This window comes from Zeus faber (assembly GCF_960531495.2).
Source record: "Zeus faber genome assembly, chromosome: 14".
NCBI classification, from domain to species: Eukaryota; Metazoa; Chordata; class Actinopteri; order Zeiformes; family Zeidae; genus Zeus; species Zeus faber.
This window is the reverse complement of record NC_137200.1, coordinates 16,227,331-16,249,576: the sequence shown is the minus strand read 5'-3', so window position 1 is coordinate 16,249,576 and position 22,246 is coordinate 16,227,331. Positions and strand designations below refer to the sequence as shown.

Genomic DNA, 22,246 nt, shown 5'->3' with positions numbered 1-22,246 from the left:
AGATAGATAATAATAATAGTGGGACATACCGTATAGGATCCAAATTTGTTGCAAACTAAGCAAGTAGTTCATAGTTTGCACAAACTTTGCAAGTGTGTGCAAACAATGAATTTGGATGATCATTGGTGTTATGATATTGTTGCCATGTTTTTTCAAAAATGAGCTTAGTTAATTAGAATGTGCCTGCTTAACCTGTCACGTGTTAACCTGTCTCCATTGTAAGCTCTGGCAAAATCTTTAATGACACCAATATAGTCAATTTGAGTCTTCAACTTGGTCATCAAAAATCTCATCCTTCATGCCACAGCATTTCTTTGTACTCAGGGAGTTCTCCAAGTATTGGGACACCAATATTTTTTTCATCAGTTTAATAAAACCATTGTTCATTTGGCTATGACATCGCCTTATGTCTATGAGGTTACACAATTATGAAGCCATGGTACCAAGCCAACAAACACACACACACACACACACACACACACACACACACACACACCAACATTATTTGCATGGACATACGCTATGTTGAGAGTTCATTGAAGGCGTAAGGCAAAGACTTTTCAGATGAATTGTATTCCCTTTCCGTTCTCTATTGAACATTTCTAAAGTGGAGCTGTGATAGGTTACAGTATGACAGCGACACGTGTTTAAAGATTCAGTGGTGGGTCCAATTATCTTTTATGAGAATTGCTCTACATGTAGTTCCATATTGACCTTGGGAAATCAATCATTTATTAGCGTGATGAAAAAATAGAGAAACTAATAAATAATTAAAACAATGACTTGAACAGAGAATTCACTCAGTATACATTCTTTCACAGATCAGACTCCTCACTCTCATTCTGTTGTCTTAATTTACCAAATAGCAAATATAGATAAAATGATTCAGGTTCCCAATTCGGTTTTGCTTAGTCACAAAAATTAGCACTTCTTTGCAGTGCCATCTTGCACATTCCTCTATGATGTTAAAAAAAGATGACACAATGGGCTGTTTCCTTCTCATTACCTTGCCTACACACTTGTTGGTTTTGTCTTGGTCTCTCCAAGGCCAGAGCGCACTTAACACTTACTGTAAGCTTTTCCTTATAAATTACACAGTCATTCTAATAAACAAGCAAATCTGTCTAAAGACCACATTATGAACATGCTACATATAAAAGAGACCATGAGACCATTATTACACTGACCTTAATCCACCACCCCAATAATCTGTGCCAAATCTCCTAAACATCTGCATGTTCCAGCAGAGTGGCTCCCCTATGTATCCTTTCCCTTTTTAAAAGTGTTTGGCGAGTTTTTTGTAGAAAATGGCCGCCACAGCTACAACCGCGGTGACAGACACAGCCAGGACCCCGACAGCTATCCCTAGGCCCACCGTCGAGTCAGACTCACCGCTTGAGAGATCTGTTCACAAAGACAAACAGGAGTCATAGTTAGCAGCTAGCCAGTTCATGTGTGAGCTTTTCCTATTAGCATCATTTATGCAATATTGCTGTATTTCATTTGGGTACTCTTTTTGTGTTTATGTAAAATGTGTGACGTATATTTAACGAGAATCATACCTTCTTTAGATGCAAAAACTGAAATAGTGAGAGAAATGAAGACAATGTTAGTATTTGTTCAGAGAGATTATGAGAAATAAATAACAGCAGTAATATGACACATGGCTTACAGTTAGATCGCATTTGAGTCTTTGGTTTGTTGAAAATGAATACATTAGATCACAGGTGCGGTAAGAACGCTGAACAATGTAACTTGCACTACTGCTACATTACTAACACAGACCTTGCTCCTTTTCAGAAAACTATAACACGTGGCGGTAATTTTAAGAAAATCCAGAAATATCTAGGTATTCTCTTAGGGTAATGCTTTTAAAGCAGCACTATGTCACTTTTGGTATTTGGTATTTAGCGCCCCTACAGTTTGTGCGATTGCACTTAAACACCACTGTCGTGAAACCCGGCCCGTTGCCCGTAAAGAATTTATTTTACGAACAAATTGGAACCTTATCGGTCACGTTTCAATAACAGTCTAAGTTACAAACGCAAATATAATGTACACCTAGGTTACAGCGCTCCTTGCACGGACCTCGCTGCTTCAGCGAGCACTCAGTCTACCACCAGGCCGAGCACATCTGGCACGTACACTGGTAGTAGGGGGCTGATCCCCGCCTGGCAGATCGGCTAGCACGTGCGAGTCAGAGGGTGAAACAAACCCCGTGGCGCAATGAAAGTGAGGGCGCCAGCTGAGGTGCGGCTGCAGGGCGCACCACTGCCTGTCTCATCTGCGTCATCAGGGAGGTGGAGTGGCTACGTTTTGTATGAGCATTATTCCCGAACATTTTGACCGGCAAGTTTATGATTTATTGTTTTGTTTTTTTTGTTTTTTTAATTAATTTTAACAGACAAAAAAATGTTAATTACCGGAGCATCAAGGAAGTGATATTGTGCAGTAAAGTGTACAGTAACTCACTTTTCCTACAGTTTCGTACCCGAACACAGAAGTTACATAGTGCAAGAACAGGCGTTCGGGGGTCGGGTGGAAATGACAGTTGTGCCATTCTCCATATTATAAGTCAGTGTACTGGTGCGCTAGTGCTATTTGCGCATATTTAAATTAGGTATTGTTCATACATTTGGCCAAAAATATATACCATTTTATTTATGCAATAAGTGAACAGTGTGGGGAGAGTATGTTTTGTCATAGATTTACTCATACTATTAAAATCCTATAGTCACCGCACATAAACCTTTGCCACATGGATGATTACAATCAGACGCAAAACAAGGGCAAATTGCACTCATCAACAAAACTTTATGGGCGTGTTTCCGCTGGCATATCATTAGCGAAAGAATCTTTTGTTAATTGGACGCTGAGACAGCGCAGATATTGGGCGCAATTGACGTGCAATTCATGGTGCTTATAGCAGCCACAATCCATTTCTTTGTGAATTCACTCTGCAGTCTCTTCAGGACACGTTGAGGACATGTTAATGCGAGTTAATGCGCCGAGAAACAGCCTACTCACCATTCTCAGCTTTGGTGATAATTGGATTTTCTGAGGAGAGGGTGGTGGACTCTGTCACTCCTTCATTGGTCGAATCTACATCCCTTCTCCTTCTGTTGCTGCATTGCTGTAGGTAAAAAGAGGACAAAGCATGTGAGTCTCTCCTAAAGACTGAAGTAATGAAAGCCACAAGCATTTAACTTGTTAACTCTCCCATCAAAACACTGAGGGAAAATTACCATTATGTTACACATTAAATGTAGAGAGGCGGTTATACATTTATTTTAATATGTAGGGAAGGAACTTTTCAACAAAGGAGGAGTTTGTTTCATACTGAGCTGACTGCAAACATTGATGGTGCTATGATGTTGGGATGCAAAACATGCAAAGCGGTTCTACAACAGGAAAAGGTAACCAACCAGAAAACTAACGAATGAACAGCTGCTATTTGAGAATCGAGTGAAGAATTTTGTCTTTAATCAACCTTAAAGGTGCTGCAGGTGCTCCTCTCGCAGAGTCGAGTGATGCAGTGTAGGTAGTAGGTGGACACGGTCTGGTTCTGCTGCTCGATGAAGCGGAAAGCAGGGAAGGAGAAGCGGGCATGGTGGCTGTCTCCGTTCTCATGCATGACTGTCATCTGGTCCCTGGAGCACCTGTGGCATGTCAAGGAAATGGAGAGAAAGAGTGTTGTTCGGGTGGTTTGGACTCGCACTTGAGTCTCCCAAATGACAGCTGACTTGCGACTTACGAGACAAAGAGGTTGAAGAAGGAGGAGTTGGCCGGAAAAGGAGAGGTGGAGGCATAACATCGGTCCAGGAGGACGTGGTACCTGTTGGGGTTGTGAGAATTAGTGTGTCAGAGCAGTGACTGCGCAGGCTTTTACTCTAGACACCTTTGTTTTCTTCCTTCTGGAGCACGACATTAAGAACAGTTACAAGTGAGGAAAAGACGATGATAGGGTTAATGGAGGAGAGAGACAGCTGGACTTACTGGTCAGTCAGATTAGTTGCCTGAACCTGGACGTAGACATTGGTCCTCAGCTCGATTCCCAGTTGTGGTATGATGAGAGGAATGGTGTAGTTAACATCCTGTCAACACAATAAACTGTTTGTCTCTGCAGCTCAGCAAAAGAACTCTCCTCTGATGCTTGTTGAGTGTGTCTCTTATCTAAAAGGTAAGATAAACGGGTAATCGGCATACTTGACCCTCACGAATCGAACAACGCAAGACAGAAAACCATTGTCGAGGACAAAATGTTTTTCAATACGACAATTGTTGGTGCTTCTTCATGCTTTTAGAGTGCCTAAAGATGGACAAGTGGCCCTAAGCAATGCGTTTGCATACATTACCACTTTAAACTACCATTCTGTTGCCAGTCTGGAAAGGATATGTATGCCAACGTGCATGCCAGTAGAGAGGAGCATTGAGAAGATAAATTGCTGTCTGAACTACCATTGCAGATTATAGAATAACCTTCTTTACTCACGCTATAGAGATCCATGCTCAGGGTGCTGATGAAGCTCCCATTGTTATCCCTCACTGCAATGGAGGATGCTGACCTGCATGGAGCAAAGGCTTGATGTTATTGAAACGTAAAGCATGACATGGTTGTGACATGTCTGCATCTCTGTTATGTTGAATTACAATAGCACCATGGGCTTTAATATATTGAAGTTGAGTCGTACTTTATGTTTTTTCTTTCTGACATGCGTTGGTCTAGAAGCAAGAGTTAGTGCAATACAAAATTTAACATCCCAATCACAAAACTGTAGACCCTGATCTGAACAACTTTTTAAGAGGTACGTTGTGTCAGTCTGCTTTTGTAATGCACCAAAAACAATTATTTAATGATATAAAGGTTGAGTGGATATAGATTAGTTAAAATGGTTTGAGCTAAGTAAAGTAATAACACGATGAACATGATGAAACATGATGATAACATGATGAAAACTCAAGAAAGGAGCTTACACATCCACACGGGTGTTGTTGATGAGGTACTCCAGAGGGTACGCGCAAGAGTAGTAGTATTTGAGTTCGGTATTGTACGTGACCGTTCCTGTGGTGGGATCGTGGGAGCTCAGCACACCACTGATGTTGACCGTCTGGATGTTGGAGAAGTCGGAGAAGATGCCTGTACCGGCTTCGCTGCTGGTCTAGAGGAATCATTTACAAATATGTCAAATGTGTCTCTGTGGAGAGCAGATTGTTCTTTGGAGAGTTTCCAAAGTGGAGAGTTTCTCCTATTTTTTACAAGCTCTACTGACCATGAATTTGCTACCGCAGGCGTTGGTCATGTTCAAGGGGAAGGTGAATCTCACAACTGGCGGGGTTACACTCTCATCTAGGATCCCCTTACACTGCGGTTCATCCATGACTTGGTTGAGGATGAGCAGAGATTCGTTGTAGCCCGCGTAAACGACCGGGCAGATGAGGATCGTCAGGACAATCGAAGTTGTGCCACATTTAACTTCGATGTCAGTGTATTCTGTGATGGATAAAACGTAATAAGTAATCTTGCTTTTTGTATGTTGCTTGTAACTTAAAGCTTGAAACTAATTTATGAGCTAAATGCAATGTCTCAAAATAAAGCAAAAGGTATTGTAAGCAAAATTTCAATCTTAAAGCTGCACTCTTGAGTTTCAATGTTATCAAAGATCAATCTTAAATGTGATACAAAATTGTACAATGGCAGAGGTCTCTTAATCTGAGGATCTGTAATCCATAGAATGTATCTGCAATAAATAGAATATCAGAACAGATTAAATAAGAATACCTGGACGTCTTAAGGTGTCTCCACATGTTAACTGATGGCTCCGGGCAACCGTTAAAGCCAGGATGAGACAGCTAAGAAGATACATTTTTGCCTTTCTTGATGTAAACGTATCTATAATATCGTAGCGGGAGAAAGTCTTAATCACGTCACAGAAAAAAGAGCAAGGTGGGTATCAGGATTAAAACATTTGCAACAAAATAAAACTCAGTCTCTGCAGATGGCTTTGGTTGAAGATTTTTGTTACCTCGGATGGCTCCTGATGTAACTGTCCCACTCTTGCCTGTTCCTCTCCTGTTTGTCTTTCCTGACCGTTATATGGATATCTAGAAAGATGCTTTTATAGCAAGACTATTCTTCTGATTGGACAGAAAAAGGGTCAGTGTAATTTGGCGTGTCCTCCCTGAGTTTGATGTATGTTCACGACTACATTCTAGTGGGAGGACCGTGGACCATACCTTAAGGACAATTAGTGAAACCCAACACACCGCGAGTCTTAAGTGAAGCAGGAGAAACAATGGCTGTCGTTCCTTTGTTACTGGTCATCAAAATACAGATTCCCTTAGCGCCCCAATATGAGACTTCATGAAGTAAGCGTAGAGTCCCTTGAGAGTGTACACAATACTTTGGTGCTCTTTTTGTTTGCATTAGACGATAGCCTTCAGGATCATGTTTGGCAATTCCATGACCTACAGGGATTGTATCAAGAATATCATTTTGATATTAAGAAGTCAATATTAATAGATAACGACGTTATCGTTATAGGCATTAGCCATAACAACATAACCAATCTGAAAACCTTCTGAAAATATGATTGGATGACCGGTTAAGTCATATGTAACACACTTCACAGTTTTTTTATATTTATCATTTTTCTGCTTTGTCTATTCTTACAATTGTATAATACTGTGTATACACACACACACACACACACACACACACACACACACACACACACACATTTATTTATTTATTTGTTTAACTATTTATTTATTTATTTGTTTGTTTGTTTGTTTATTTATATATTACTGTATAGCACTCTTATTGCTGATTAATATCTTTTTATTCTTACAAAATAAGAATTGACAGGTATAAGAATAGAATAATCTTTCTACGTATGTATATATGTATGTATGTATGTATGTATATCTATCTATCTATCTATCTATCTATCTATCTATCTATCTATCTATCTATCTATCTATCTATCTATCTTTATCTACAGCTCATAATTCCTGTTTGCAAATGTTACTGCTACTGTAATACTTATCATGCACCAGTGAACCATGCTATTGATTTTCTTTGCAGAAAGCCTGGTAATTGTCAAACTTGTGAGCAATAGAATATGTTGAGGGAAAGGTGAGTAAACATTTCGGGGCAATTTGAACCTTGTGCTCTGTGTGGGAAAATAAATGACTGGGTGTAACTTTGTAAAGAAGAACCTCAAATTTGTGACCTTTAGAGTACACGGTAACAATGAATGATGTCAAAATACACAGTGATAGTTTAAGAAAAGCTGTAAATCCTAGTTCTTTGTGGCAAAACTTGCCTCTTATTATTGAAAATGCCCAAATTGTGATGAATATTCCACAAGCATTAGATCCTGAATAATACACGGGCATAGGACCCAAACAGACTTATCTGTCACTCCAGAGGTAAATACCCATAATCCCTATGAACCATGTAGCTTGCTGCACCTGTCATCTCATCATCTTGATAACGCCAGGATCTGAATGCTGAATGCTGATATTATCACAATTACTTAGAATCCTCTTGTTTAGGTCCTTACCCAACTAAATTGTTATATGAGTAATGCAGTAAGTTTTATATATCTCTTTATGTGGAGTTTTTTGACATCCGGATAGTTTATTCACCCGTATTGTTAAAGTGTGTTAAATAGATGCAAGCGGTGGCATGTTGTCTGTTTACTGAGAACGGATGATGCTGTGATGTTCTCGCTTTGCACAATTAAAGTATCCTTGTCACTGCACAACAAATTGAACTGCCTGCCATTTCTCCCAAATCAGTTCGTCATGAAACCCACAAGGAAACACTGATTAAAACGTCCACCGACTTCTTGTTATCTTGTCATGACATCATGAGTCTGATAACACAAGGTTGATACTGTATAACAAATGTAAATGCACTTCAATTTCAAAGTAACCTGTAAATGAGTTCAATGATATGCCAGAATATCAGCAACATTGGTACTTCTGATGATCTGTTATTTCTTTCCAAAGAAATTTGATCAGTGATGTCGACACTAAAAATCGAATGTTAGAATCCGCAAGCCTTTCCCAATTCTTCCATATTAGGTACAGTCCAAAAAAAAAAGCTGGGACTGTTATGGGCTTGGTATGTTGCTTCAGATGTTGAAGACCGTCTTTTTCAAGGCATCGTTTTACTGCATTGAGTCCATTAAAATAAAACATGCCCAACTGGCAAAAATCCACCCCAGTATATGCAGTGTTTGCAACAGGTATAAACCCTCCCCCAGTTTTCATCCCAATGTTGTCCTGCCTCGGGCTCACAGAATATCGAACCAAAATATTTGAACACTTACTGAATATTTATGATGTGGTTATCGATACTTACCCTCATCCATTTTTAATACTCTCCCCAAACCGCCAAAGCATCTCACACTGACAGTTTGAACGTCTCACCAGGTGAGCGTCAGCAGTGCATCAGGAGTTGCTCTGACTCCCAACCAAACTGTTAAATTCAGCTTTTTATTAAGCAGCTGAGGCTTGATGTACTGGCACACTGGCACAATAAGCATCACATGGGTGGAGGTGGGTCATCTTTCACAATATAGATATTCAAAAGAGAATAAAAAGCCCTCTGTCATGTACAGTATCATGCAGTTGAGCATTTTTATTTTTCCTTAACAAGAGAATTAGTTTCTGAAACAGAATATGCATGGGAAGTTAAGCTGAATGGCCACCAGATAGTCGAGGTGTGATGTATTTACAGTTATCTAACTTTCAAGGAGGGGAGCGAGGTGTATAGTGACATGAAGGAACAAAATAGTGCTCTCTGAATTTTAACATTCCCTTCCCTCCACTCTGCCCACTAAAGAAAATGCAGTATATAACATTCTACATTGACAAGCTGCAGCTAAAATCATGATGGAAAGAATGATTCCGTACACTGTTTGTTCAGAACATCAGCACTGGGCAAATTTTAATCATAAGTAAAAGTGCAATATTTTCGACATGCACATTTTACATACATTTTAAGTGTCAATAACATCATAAAATAACATTTAGGACAGGATTATTTCATGTACAATTGTAACTTTATCAGCAAGTTTATTGCCACTTTGCATATATCGCTTCAAGCAAGCTCAATATTTTAGTTCAACTGAGAGTTGCTTACTAATTGATTAATCATCATACTACCTTTCTTAGTAGCCTTCAAATAATAAATTAAAGATATATTCAATCGCTTTAATATTAATGTGGTTTGAAAGGTCAGTCAAAAAAACACCCCAAGCACACAGATTTTCTAGTCTTTACAACATCAAATGGATGTTTGAGGCTGCTTTATATCGTGCTTAAAAAATGCTAATTATTGAACAGAAATGCACATAGAGCTACTCTCATACCTTAAAACTGCCCTAGTGGTTTCTATCGAAGGGCTCATATTTCGGCCATTTAAACAGGACGTGTGAATCTGACCAGTCCAAAAATAAACTGCTGCGTATTTTCCTTGTAATTGATCCCACACCCTGCAATTGAAAGCTGTAGAGCTGAGGTATTGACTTAAGTTCTGTGTTGAATCTGCATGGCAACGGATTCAATGAATGAGGAGAAACTACCAAGTACAGCACAACACGCATGAAGATCACTCTTCTAGTTCTATAGTAATGTACATTGTACAGAACAGTTAACGTTTATCTAAATCGAAACTTTCCATTCTTTGTGTTTCCTTGAACCAGCACTGAATAACACCATGTGGTGATGGTGGTGTTCTTTGTGAAAGGCGTTCAGTTGAAGGCTGGGTTGCGGACCCCCGACAGGGTGTTGGGGGGCACGCTCTTGCCCTTGAGCAGGGTGAGGGAGAAGATGAAGAAGCACACGCTCATGAAGCCCAGAATGATCACACCTGAGATGAGGGCGCTGGTGACTGTGTTGATCCGGAACGCCGGAGCCTTCAGCTGGGCTGGAACCAACAAATGACAGGAAGAAACCAATGTGTACCAAGTGGTATGTGTGCTCTTCTAAATGCTCACACAAAGGTACTTATTTTGAGGCCTCTGTTATTTGCAATATTGCCAACATAGACATTAATAACCTATATATGCAATGACACTTCCCAGACATTCCCAGAGGCAACTTCTGTGGCAGCAGATTATAAATCGATTATAAATCCCTTCTTGCTCTGCTTGGTGCACGTCACCAAGGTGCACATCTTTTCACGATCACAGCCGCTGCCCACAACCCATCGCCAACTTCTCACTGGCTCCTTTCACCACTAAAAGTTGTCCTAAGGGTAGCATGCGGGCCATAGATACCTACTCCATAATGACTCCCTTGTATTCAATTAATAAACTGAAAATTGGGTGTTTCTTAGTTGAAGATGTTTGTATGCAACATGTCTAGATTGAATAGATGTAAGAGGATAGGAGAATAGGTGTAAAAGGAAAGGCATAATAAATGTAAATGGTTTATACAGTATGATATGCGTAAGATAGAATATGGTTTGTGACTGGTAAAAACATATTGGCATTAATTTATTTATATTATTATTATTATTATTATTATTATATAGCTTTTCGAGTGACAAACAGAAAACTTCACCCAGAACAGAGACAAATCGATCACTAAGCTCTATTATCATCATCTTGTGCCGGGCACCAAACTGGTTGGGGCTCACAAATATAAGTGTTAAGTGTTTGCAAAACATCAATTCTACCTGGATGCTTACCCAGTTGTGAGTTGTTGGTCGGTGTTTCATCTGCAAAACAGAGTGAGGGACAAAGTGAACAGAGAAGTTCATCAGTTTTTGCCATGAATTCTCCCCTGCCCTCCGGCAATGACAGTGCGATATGTAGGTCACCGATGTGCAGTAGGTTCTCACCATCACACATACGCCCCGTGTCAATGACCCAAGACAAGGGAACTTAACCTTTAGACAATACGCTTTCCAGTCTTCAATAATCGTTTCAGATACAATCATGTGAAATTCAATTCACTGGGGGAAGGTGAAAGCGCGGGGGTAAGTTTGTACATAGGTCATTTACGCTGCATCTACTGCATTGGTCCACATGGATTGAGTTTCAAGTTTTAGTCAGAAAAGAGAGCCGGGCTTTCTTTTTCATTGCAGTGACAAAGTCGATGTAAGAAAGTTGAAGGAAGGTTATGGGACCGTACCGCTGCGGGTGATGATGGGTCCGGCAGTGATCACTGCGTTTCCGGAAGCAGCGTTCGACTCCTTCCCGTCTGGGATGTCCCTCCGCTTTCTGCTGCCACAAATCTGAGAAAAGGCAAATATGTAGATAAGTCGATGTGCCTGTTGTAGTTGAGGTGCCAGCAAGGTAGAAAGAAAAATACTCGCCTCACACTTTTTTGTGCTATAATTTTATGTATATTTTTCTTGTGTGTATAGAGGACACAGCTCTTTGAATGACCTTGTATTGACCTTGACTTACAATACAAATTACACTGTATGAGGTATACAGTGTGTGTGTGTGTGTGTGTGTGTGTGTGTGTGTGTCATAATTCAGTGTCCTCATAATTTGAAAAGGCTTTAATGTTGTTTACATTTTTTTCTAAATAATCGATATGCACCTTTTACTCTCACATTTCAAACATTTTAAATCTAATCTGTTTTCGGTTTTTCTAGATTACTCCATTTACCACCTGTATGTGTGTGTCTGCTTGTGCGTGTGTGTGTGTGCGTGTGTGTGCCTGTGTGTGTGTGTGTGTGTGTGTGTGTGTGTGTGTGCGTGTGTGTGTGTGTGTGTGTGTGTGTGTGCGTGCGTGCGCGTGCGTGCGTGTATGTGAGGGACTCAAGGGACTCACTCAGGGACACAAAAAATAATAACTTTTTACTGATGCGTCTGATTTTATCGATTACAGCCAGACCACAGCTGTTGGAGATCATGCAGAGGCTGTGATGGTTCGGGAGCCGTTTGGCTGGTTTCACTCGGCGGGAAAAGCATCAAAGCACTGAGATCGAAGGTATGTCGGCTGCCGGTTTCATCGCCACCACCTCACGTCTTTCCACACACACGCTGATTTTGTTACGTTTGCCTGAGAATTTCCCCTGTATCTACAAGAAAGCACCACATGCGTCATGGGAAGCTGTAGAATTTCCTTTTTCCTTGAATACTTGCGAGGATAAATGCCAAATAGAATGATGGATTTTGACAACATTTATACATACAGTCACACGTTCACTTTTCCACAGTAAATATGCAGCATTAAAGTAAAACACTAAAGTCAAGAACTAAAAGTATCATAAAAACACACAGAAACTCAGTTACATGTCCATAGTGGATAACAAGTCAGCTGTTACTTGTGGGTCACTTTAATAACAATTATTAATAAACATACTGCTGTCATTGTTATTACATATTTTCTTTTGCCACTTTGTACATTGTTCTTATCTCACTTTACAAATACTATTATTTTTGCATTTCATTGGCAATAACTACATTGTATATTCTTGTGCCATTTGTCGTTATTACTTATTACTCATTTTATTTTATTTTTTGACCTGTTTATTACTTACTACTTTTTGTTTTTGATTTTTGAATTTAAATGTTGTGAATGTAGTTGCCCACTGATCTGCTGCTATGCCGGATTTTCCCTTATCTTATCTTATCTTATCTTATCTTAAGTTATCCCTCCTTATCTTATCTTATCTTATCTTAGTTGAAATCTTTTGTCTTTTTTACTGGGCAATGAAAAGCTGTTTTTCAGGAGTAAGTTACTGTGCATTTTAAGTTTTTGTCCTCACCGGCATGAGCATGGGGCAGTCGTCCGCCCGGCACAGCTTGGTGACACAGTGTAGGAAGACGGTGGACATCTTCTGGTTCTTGTGCTTCACGAAGCGGAACACCTCGAAGGCGAAGCGACCCATCTGGCTCTTGCCGTTCTCAAAGACGGTGGTTTGGGGGTCCTTTTCGCAACTGAATTTAGAAAATAGGATAAGTGATGAGCGATGACAAGTTTGAGACTGTCAGAAGGCAAAAATAAAAAAAAACAAGTATTAAATTTACAGTTTAAAAATACATTTACCGTTACCTAAAGAAAAGGTCGTAACGAAGATCGTCGTTGGGGTTTCCAGAGGGAGTGGTGTAGCAGTAGTCCATGAGAACGTTCCATCTATTTTTCAGAAGACAGGTAACAAAAATGCCACAGGTTAAGATCTTTTCAACATCTGCAATGACAATCAACATCTGCACCGACAATCTGGATGGACGCAGCTGCCACATCAAATTGTCACGTCCAGGAACATGGTCTGGACTGCGAGTGTTGGACTAAATCAAGGCAGTAGGAGTCGAAGGCAAAACAACAAAAGTGAAAAATCTCAGAGATGATAAATAATTTGACCTGTAAGTGGTAATTCTGTAAGATTATTTAATAATTTTTTTTTAGCTGTCACTTTATAAGAAAAAGCCATTCCATGTATTTGCGTCACAGTACGTATGTGCTGTGTGTGCGTTCTGTCTCCATTGTTGGTGGAGGGGTCCGCTATGCCTTTCCTGGCAAGAATGCAAAGATCTGGCAAGATCTCATACAAAAAATGATCTATAATTACGGTAGGTGCCAGACATGGCTGAGGTCAGACCAAGACTTTTACAAAAAGGCTCTCGGACGTGGTGCCAGCTGGCCACTGGACAAACTGTCCCTACACTACTACACTGACAATAACAGCTGTTCACTGTTCTCTGTTGAACACCACGACACACCCGTTCACCCTCCTCACATCCCCTTCCCCGTTCGACGTGTGTCTTCATGGATATTACCTTGTTAACTGCTCATTGTCATTTGTCTCCAAACATTTAGGGAGGGACATTGAGCGTTTGACATTTGACATTCAGATGCAGGCTCGTATCTAAACGTCTTCTATGGATTGGGGATAATCGTTTCAAAAGCAGGATTTCTGTTTTAAATGACTGTATTGAGCTGGAAGTAGGCCACTGGTTTTGCTTTTCATATTTTGCAGAATTCTGCTGTATCATGTTACTGGCCCACATATTGGTTTTCTCATTTCAAAAATAGTTTGGTTCATGTACAGGTGGGGTTATTATACATTTCTTCCTATTTTTCTGATTTGTTGTCATCGAATGCCTTCAGTTGTTATAATGGCCTTATGTCAGCTTTGAAGGGTGTAAGTAAAATAATGTAATATTTAGGAGATTTTTTTTGGCCATTCAGATGATGATGAATAAAGTTAAATAAATCTGGATCTAGAATCAGCCCTCAAGCTTAACAGGATAACTTTACAATGCCAGGTGTTGGTGCAGCTTCCACATATTTGTCACTGGCCAACCCAGGCTTTTGAAAGCTACTTGATGTTCCCTTTTAATTTCTGTTTTCTGTTTTAGATTCTTTAGTTACTGTCTCCCTGGTGTCTGTATTGTCGATCACTTCCGTCCTGTACGGCGGTACCATTTCCAGCCAGCAAACTCTCCAGTAGAGAGACACTCAGAGTCAGCAAATCCAGAAGGCATCACCACCTCATCCTGTGACGGTGGTTTCATTCAATACTTTCATTAAATATTTAATTCACTGGGTACCTCTTGTCCAGGTTGGTGGCTTTCACCGCTGCAAACACTCGGGTCTTGAGAGTGAGTCCTGCCATGGGGATGGAGAGCTGCTGCACATACGACGAGTCCTGTTCGCCAACGGCACAAGCAACAAGCTCATTTTCTCATTGTCCTCTGGGTTGAGGTAAATCTTCATTGTTCGATTCACAGTAATTTCTGTGTTGCGGCATGTCCGTTCTCTGGTTTCCATTGGATCCTAATTACTGTAATTGATTCCAAACAGCCCACACGGCTTACTGTAAGGGCCCAAATCAATTGAGGGCAAGCAACATCTTCCGCCATTAAAGGATTTGAGGGCATTTGTCAGCAGTAATAGAAGGATACAAAGGGATTCTGTGCTGCCTTTTTCTTCCCAATGTAATTTGATATGTCGTCAAAGCGACCTTTGGGCTTGATGTTTCAAATTAGTATTTCATTGTGTTTTGGGGATGGATCTACAGTTTTTAATTGTCCCCGTGTAACAAATATCACATACGCGCTGAGTGATAGAGACTTACATTGTACAGCAGGAGATTCAATGTGCTGACGAAGGTACCGTTGCTGTCCTTCACTGAGATGGCAGCAGCCGACCTTCAATGCACAAGAGCAAAGGTTTAACAATGTAGAATGAAGAAGAATGAGAGGTTCATTTTATTGAAGAAGTTGCTGAAAATATTCCTTATAATATTACAGTGTTACGAACCAACATGTAAGGGTACATTTTTCCAAATGCAGGGCACTATAGGACACAATTGACAAATTTCTTTCAAGGTTTTGCAGTGTAATTTATGCTTTAATTTCAATTGTATACGTCTATGCTGAGGATTTTATACCTCAAGCATAACTATTTCTACTTACATGTTTCTTTTCCTCTGGTAACACATACATTTCACTCATTCATCATCACATCAAGCTCTTTCTAATAGACTCTTTCATTCGGCTTTATAGGCCTGATATTAATGATATATACAGTACAGCGGTTATTACCATCAGCTTTAACATAATATTTGTCAGTCACCTTAGAGATTGTCTAAATCGCACATCATTCAAATGCGAAATGCAAATTGTTATGGTAGGTACAGTAGATATAAGTAGGTATGGTAATGGTCATGGTACGAGCCACTCCACAATGTATTTTATTGTATATGTCAGGGTGTTATTTTGCGACAATGACTGGCTGACTGCACATTACTCCACATATTATAGGGCTATTAAGCAAAGATTACTTAAGAAAGATTAGAAGATTAGAAATTATAGTATTGAACTAGAATGACTAGATTAAGAGCTTCCGCAAAGAAAAGCAGTCCATTTACTGCTGGTGAAATGTGGATTTGGACATATCCACATGAATCTCGTCCACTGTGGTTCCTATGTAGTGTCACAAGATGGCGGATCTGTCTAGTATTAGCATCAGCATGTGGGCGGAGGGACGTGAATCCAGCCGGAGAAGTCATCATGAACAGACAATGGTCATTATTTAGTAATAACTGACGGCTCATTGCCACAATTGTCCAATTAGAATCGAGCATTCCACCAAGCGGTGTAATAAATATATGTATAAACATCTAAGCCGCTGAAGTTGACCTTCAGCGTAACTTACGAGGCCAGCTGCGTGTTGTTCACTAGGTACTCCAGGGGGTAGCTGCAGCTGAACTTGTAGAGCAGACCCGGCAGGTAGCTGATGATGGTGGGGGGATCTGGCGTGTCGATGTACCCGGATATGTTACCGATCTGGACCAGAGACAGGTTCCCATAAGCGTTGGGCCCGTGAGCGGTGGAGACCTGCAAACAAAACCAACAGCAGGTGAACTTACCCTCTGCAGGCTGTAGGATGTGGGGTGGAAGAACATTCACAGTCCCACTTCCTTTCTGAGTCTGTAATGTGTTCTGCTGAGCCCAACTCGGAACTTAGCGAGACACGAGCGGGGATGAAGAAAACAAGGGCTTTCATCAATAAGACCCGCTCACTTCAAACTTCCTCTTTAAGAATTGCTTTTTTCCCCCAAAACAAGACAGGGCCGTCATCATGGGGCAGCTTCCCTAGAAGTTCTCCGTCGCTCACCGTGCATTAAACCAACCGAATCAAGTGAACTAGGGGTCGGAAAACCGAACGACTCGTTTTACTGAGTGATTCATCAAGGACCGAATCCAGAGAAAGAGTCTAACCTTTAATCGCGACAAGTAGTCGTCAGTTTCAGAGAGACACTTGTTCTCATGAACGCAGAGCTGCTGTTCTGCTGGAACTGATGAATTAGTGCAACCTTGCAATTTTGATCTTTGAACACGGATGCTAATTCCCATTATTTTTAATTTGTTAAGTGGAATTTATGAAATTCTGACAGCACAGTGGTTGAAAACAACTGTCCTAACATACATGCCACTATTCCCCTGTATGTGTAAATGAGCATATTGAACTTAAATTAATACCAGGACTACCGCAACAAATTACCCCCAAATTAAAATATAAATTTGAATTTGTAGATAAAGGGTATGTGAATAGCGGTGACATAAAATACTCGTGACATCGATTTTCGTAGCTGTACTTTTAGATCTACAGAGAAAAACAATTAAAGCAATATTCTTTCTGATTCATAACAATGGCAACAGCAAACGGATCAAGATATCTAAAGGAAATTGACAAATAATATGAGTGTTCATAGTTCATGAATTTTAAAAAAAAAATAAGGCTTTCGTAATGAATTTTTGAATGATAGCGGGATCATTTTCTCGTGATCTCGAGTTATTCTTTTCATTATCCCACTGTACCAGATGTTGCTTTTCCTACATCCTCTGGAGATCTCTAAAAACCTAAACTTCAAAAACTTAACATTCGAGGATAATGACGAAACTTTATCAAGATAATTAGAGAAATGATGATGGTATCTCTTGGTATCTGTCGAAGCGTAATGGGAAAAAAAATAACTCGCTATCTCAAGGAAACAAAAATGATGGTCTCGTTATCGAAATGTGGACCCGAAATGTGTGACTACATGTCTTTTTGGGGCGTCCCCCTACCACTAGAGCGTTGCCACAGGACTCCAGCGTGGCCAGGCTGAGGCTGAACAGCACCACGGTGGGGAAGGTGTTGTTGTTGATGAAGCCGCGGCAGTGGGAGTCGCCGTGGCGGCCGTTGAGCGCCAGGTCGGTGTCGGTGTAGCCGGAGAAGAGAACGGGGCAGAAGTTGATCTTGAGCGTGATGGTTTGAACCCCACAGTAAACGCTGATGTCCCGCTCGGCTAGCGCACACACACACACACACACACACACGCGCACACACGCGCGCATGCACACACACACACACACACACACACACACACACACACACACACACACACACACACACACACACGCATTAGCAGAGCCCATGTCAAACTGCATCGATATGGCATTGGAATCTCAGTCATATTCAATCCTGAAGTAGTTAATCTGTTTCAACACCAGTGAGCCTAAATATAAGATACAGGGTTTGTTTAGCGACAGAATGTCTTATGTATTAAAATAAAAGGGATTTGGCAAAAATCATTGAAGCGCCATTTCTATTTTAAAGTTGATCCCGATGAAAAAAAAAGACAAACTGAAATTGAAAAAATACTGCCTATGAACTGCTCTGTAATTCAAAGATATCTCGGTATCCAGCCCCAATCAAAACATTCACAAAGAGAAAAAAGAAATACAGAAGTTTCAGAAGTCTGACATAGACAAAGTTAAGTTGGCATTTACTCCATAAATGTCAAATAACTAAGACTAACTAAATTACAACAAAGCATAATGAAGTGTTGCAAACAACTAATTTAATTGATTATTGATATGCTTACACTTATTATTCTCAATTAAAGTCTCCTTTGGGATTTCTCATCCAATTAAATTTTTCAATCAAAAACCAAGTTTCTTACCGGGAAAGCGACTGTGGAAGTTGGCGTCACAGTTGTATCCATTGAACTGAGATCCAACTGACAATGCCTTGCTAAACAGTAAAAGAATCAGAAATATATGTTCCATTTCAGCACCTGAAAGAAAACAACAAAACCATCCGTAGCCTTAGAGGAATGCCAGCCTGCGGACTTCGGAACAACACTCAAACTTGGAACTGAATGTAACTTTGAAAATAAAAAACCTCAAAAAGATTAAGAAATGTCCGAACCCTCTCCCTAATAATTTCCCCAATTTCCCCAGATATCTGAATGCATTAATGGCAGAAATGTCTGAATAGAGGGATATCATCAAACGGCACAAAACAACGCACCCGTTTCAGAATTCAAGGTCTTTGGAAAGTGCCGGCATCAAAGTGACAAAAATGGAAACAAATTCTGGCATAACAAGGCGAGGTCATAACGGCATTCTCGCTCCAAAATACGACGTCTCATCTTAGACGGGCATCTCGCCGTCTTATGGCAGAGATTTTCATCACAAAACCATCGTCAACAAGGGATGAGAATCATCGCTTGTAGCCATGTAGGCCCTTGATAAACCTCAAGCTAATGCGCAGATTTTTATTCGAGCAAAGGTAAAGATCTTAATGCGGACCTGTGCGGCGGCTACTCACCCTGGTTCCTGGAAGCCGGCCGCTCAGCGGTTCTCCATATGCGTGGGACTGCCGCAGGTGCTGCCATGGTGCGGCCAGCATCCCCGGCCAGCGGCTAGAAACAAGACTCTGGACCGGGGGGGGGGGGTTGGAAAAAGAGGGATCCCAAACATAAGAGATTCATTATTTCAACATGTCAACAACGGGGAAAAAATAAAAAAAAAAGAGAGAGAAGGGGGCTGTCCGGGAGGCCAACATGGGAAAGTCCGTCAAATGTGAATGTGTTTATACAAATCCCCTTTCACATCGGCAGAAACATGAGCAGGTTTTGAAGTTTCCCACTCATATCCTTTCGGCCCAATCTGGCTCTGTCACTGCTCACAAATGGTTTGACGCTGCATGAGGTCCGATGTGGCGCTGGCGGTCAGGGGGGGAGAATTATCTTTTCATCGCTCCAGCGGCTCCTCCGTCGGCGGAGCAGCAGGGTGATCTGCTCGGGCTGTATAAAAAAAAAAAAAAAGCTGCTACCCGCCTCCTTGTTTTGGTCATAGGAGCTCCGCAAAGGGGAGGAAGGGGAGAAAAGTCCAAATGAAGCAGAATTCAGGGGCTTTTTGAGGGGATTAGGAGGGTTCTCTGTCTCCCCGTCCTCCATAGGGACTTTCTCTGTACATGGACAGGGTCAAGATGGCGAGAAGGAGTTCAGGGGGATCACGGAGAACGTCAGCGAATACGGAACATGAGACGGAGGAGACCACCGCAGTGACAGCTCAGACCAGTCCTCCTGAATTAAGGTCATTTATGTAAAACAAAAGGGCCACTTGTTCTCTCTCTCTCGCTCTCCGTCTGGTCAATTTGAAAGCTAACCTACAGTACGTCGCCTCTCAGACGTGTAGAACGGTTTAAGCCAGAAAGTATGTACAGTAGATGTGCGCACCTTGAAATATGTCCCGACTCGTTAGGACCTAATAATCAAATATCTTATCATCACGTCTTCACATCTTGACTTGGTGAGAGTGTGAGTGACACGTCGTGGCTCGAACCTACCAACCTCAAACAACCAATCAAAAACTCTTTTGTCTTATGTGCTTCTCTCACCTTGTGCATCCCAAATGCATCGCAGAACGTTGTTTGTTTCTGGCCACGGTCACTGAGAGATGTCCTCTGTTCTCCAAAAGTGTCTTTGCTTCAGCATTAACCTCAGGTTGGATCTCAGTATTATGGTCCAAGCGCTGTCCCACGGCCTCGTCCAGTCCGCTCCACCAACCTGGTCCTGCCGGCACTGAAGAGTCCAAGACATGAACTACGGGGAAAGGTGTCACTGCGAGTACCTCAAGACCTCAAGTGATCAACCCCGTTCCTGTCCTCATATTTAACTTGGGGAGGCGTTGAAGGATTGCGGGCGCAGAGGGCGTAGAGAAGCGCTATTTCTTATTTTTTAGGGAGAATCAAGGGTGAATTGAAATGAGAGTCTTGCTCCAGAGCTGGAGATGGCAAATAGCGCATTGTTTCAGCACAGGCTGATGGCTATCTAGAGCAGCTCTCAAGGACCTCAATTTGCCTGGTGCTCCATCCATCCATTCATTCAATTTTCACAATTCCACTACTCTATATGCCAAATAGTTGGATTGACGGCTCCTTATCAGTTCTGGAGCTTCTTACTCCGTGCAAAGTCCTCACAAACAGTGGTCAAATGTGTCTTTTGGAGAGTTTTCATCACCTGATACCTTCAGCGGGATGGACATTGTCGAACCCGGGTTCTCCAATCCAGAATGTCTGAGTGCTGCCATTAGTAAACGCGCATGTATAGCCACACAATTGCTATTTGTGTTGTGCAAATTGCCCGCCATGTTATAGGAGGAGCACAGAGCCATATAATCGTCCGATAATGCAGAGGCTTAAACAGATAGTAGGTGAGGAGCCAGCGTGGGAGACGGGAGACGGAATTGAAACGGTCAATGACGTCGCTCTCATGTGGATGCTTTTAATATCCTCTTAGTGTCACAATTTTTGCGGAATTGTCATTAAATTATATTTTCAATTGATGCGTTAATTATGACAGCTACCCTGGCAAGTGTATGAATAATAATGGAAGACCTTTTTTTTTTCCTCTCAGGTGTGATCATATCTCTTTTTTTTTTTTTTTTTTTTTTTCCGGTGGCTGCCCTGGTTAACTGAATCAATAACGTTTGAAAAAATTACATCACACTCATGAAATGTTTTGGGAAATCAAATCATAAAGAAGAACTCACTCAGTAAACAGAGTTGTTGGTCAGTCAATCAGGTCAGTGAAGAACCGATTGACATCCTTTAATGATCTAATTCTAATGTTCTAATGTACAATATAGGTATGGTTATTTAAACATTTTGGAATTTAGGTATTTCGCCAGAATAGTTAGGTAGATACATATAGTTTTTATTATTCATACATTTGGTGCAAAATTGCCCCCTTTCTATGCAAATGAGCCTTGTTGCAAATAGCGTCAAATTCACAAACACCGGCGCTAATAACCACACACGGTTAGAGTGTAGTTATTACCGTCTTCGGAGACCTGGTGGTAACTGCACGAGGGCAAAATAAAAAAAGGCAGTGCTGCGCAATCGTCTTCAGAGAGCTGCTGCAACTGAAGCGCATTCATAAGGGGTGTCACAGTAGTGTAACAGTCGTCGGTGGTGGTTTTCAAATCGCACTCCAAAAGCAACTTGTTGAAACTGAATAATTTATTGTACAAATAAGGCGTTAGAAACGGTGACAAACACGGTTCTATAATTCCTATTCAACTCCAGAGGTATCGAAAAAACAACTTAAAGTTATAGGGAAAAGCGATAAACGGTCAAAATTGGCATTGAGCCACAGATGGAATCGAACCTCAGGACCATGGACCGACGGCTCCACAGGCCTCGGCCTTTTGCATGCAGCGGCCCAGAACTTGGTAGAGTAAAATATATTAAATGAACTGTCGTCATTTCTACATTGTAATATTAAGAGTCAGTGAGAACTAGTATCTCTTAAGTAAAAATGTAAATATATACACATTTTATTCATGTAATAAATGAATTGTGTGGGAAGAATATGTTTTATTATAGATTTACTCGTACTATTTTAATGTTTAATACTTACTGCACATAAACCCAAAAATACAAAGTAAAACCAGAGGTCCCCCAAAAGAAAGTAGAAAGTAACAGAATA

At 40.9% G+C, this 22,246-nt stretch overlaps 2 protein-coding genes across 2 annotated transcripts; both read right to left on the bottom strand.

Moving 5' to 3' along the window:
* Positions 1 to 1,276: 1,276 nt before the first annotated feature.
* Positions 1,277 to 8,381, bottom strand: LOC307239869 (zona pellucida-like domain-containing protein 1; the record flags this gene model as incomplete). Its single annotated transcript, XM_080013448.1, has 9 exons — positions 1,277 to 1,404; positions 3,028 to 3,133; positions 3,491 to 3,659; positions 3,755 to 3,835; positions 3,997 to 4,094; positions 4,493 to 4,565; positions 4,975 to 5,159; positions 5,271 to 5,491; positions 8,372 to 8,381. 9 exons carry the CDS (start codon positions 8,379 to 8,381, stop codon positions 1,277 to 1,279), a joined length of 1,071 nt encoding a protein of 356 aa, XP_079869574.1.
* A 1,383-nt stretch (positions 8,382 to 9,764) lies between these two features.
* zpld1a (zona pellucida-like domain containing 1a) lies at positions 9,765 to 18,539 on the bottom strand (the record flags this gene model as incomplete). Its single annotated transcript, XM_080013854.1, has 10 exons — positions 18,431 to 18,539; positions 17,553 to 17,773; positions 16,138 to 16,319; positions 15,056 to 15,128; positions 14,529 to 14,626; positions 13,030 to 13,110; positions 12,743 to 12,914; positions 11,152 to 11,254; positions 10,706 to 10,735; positions 9,765 to 9,940 (listed from the first exon to the last, which is right to left on the bottom strand). The coding sequence occupies exons 1-10, from the start codon at positions 18,534 to 18,536 to the stop codon at positions 9,765 to 9,767; spliced, it is 1,242 nt and encodes a 413-aa protein (XP_079869980.1). The 5' UTR covers positions 18,537 to 18,539.
* Positions 18,540 to 22,246: the final 3,707 nt, after the last annotated feature.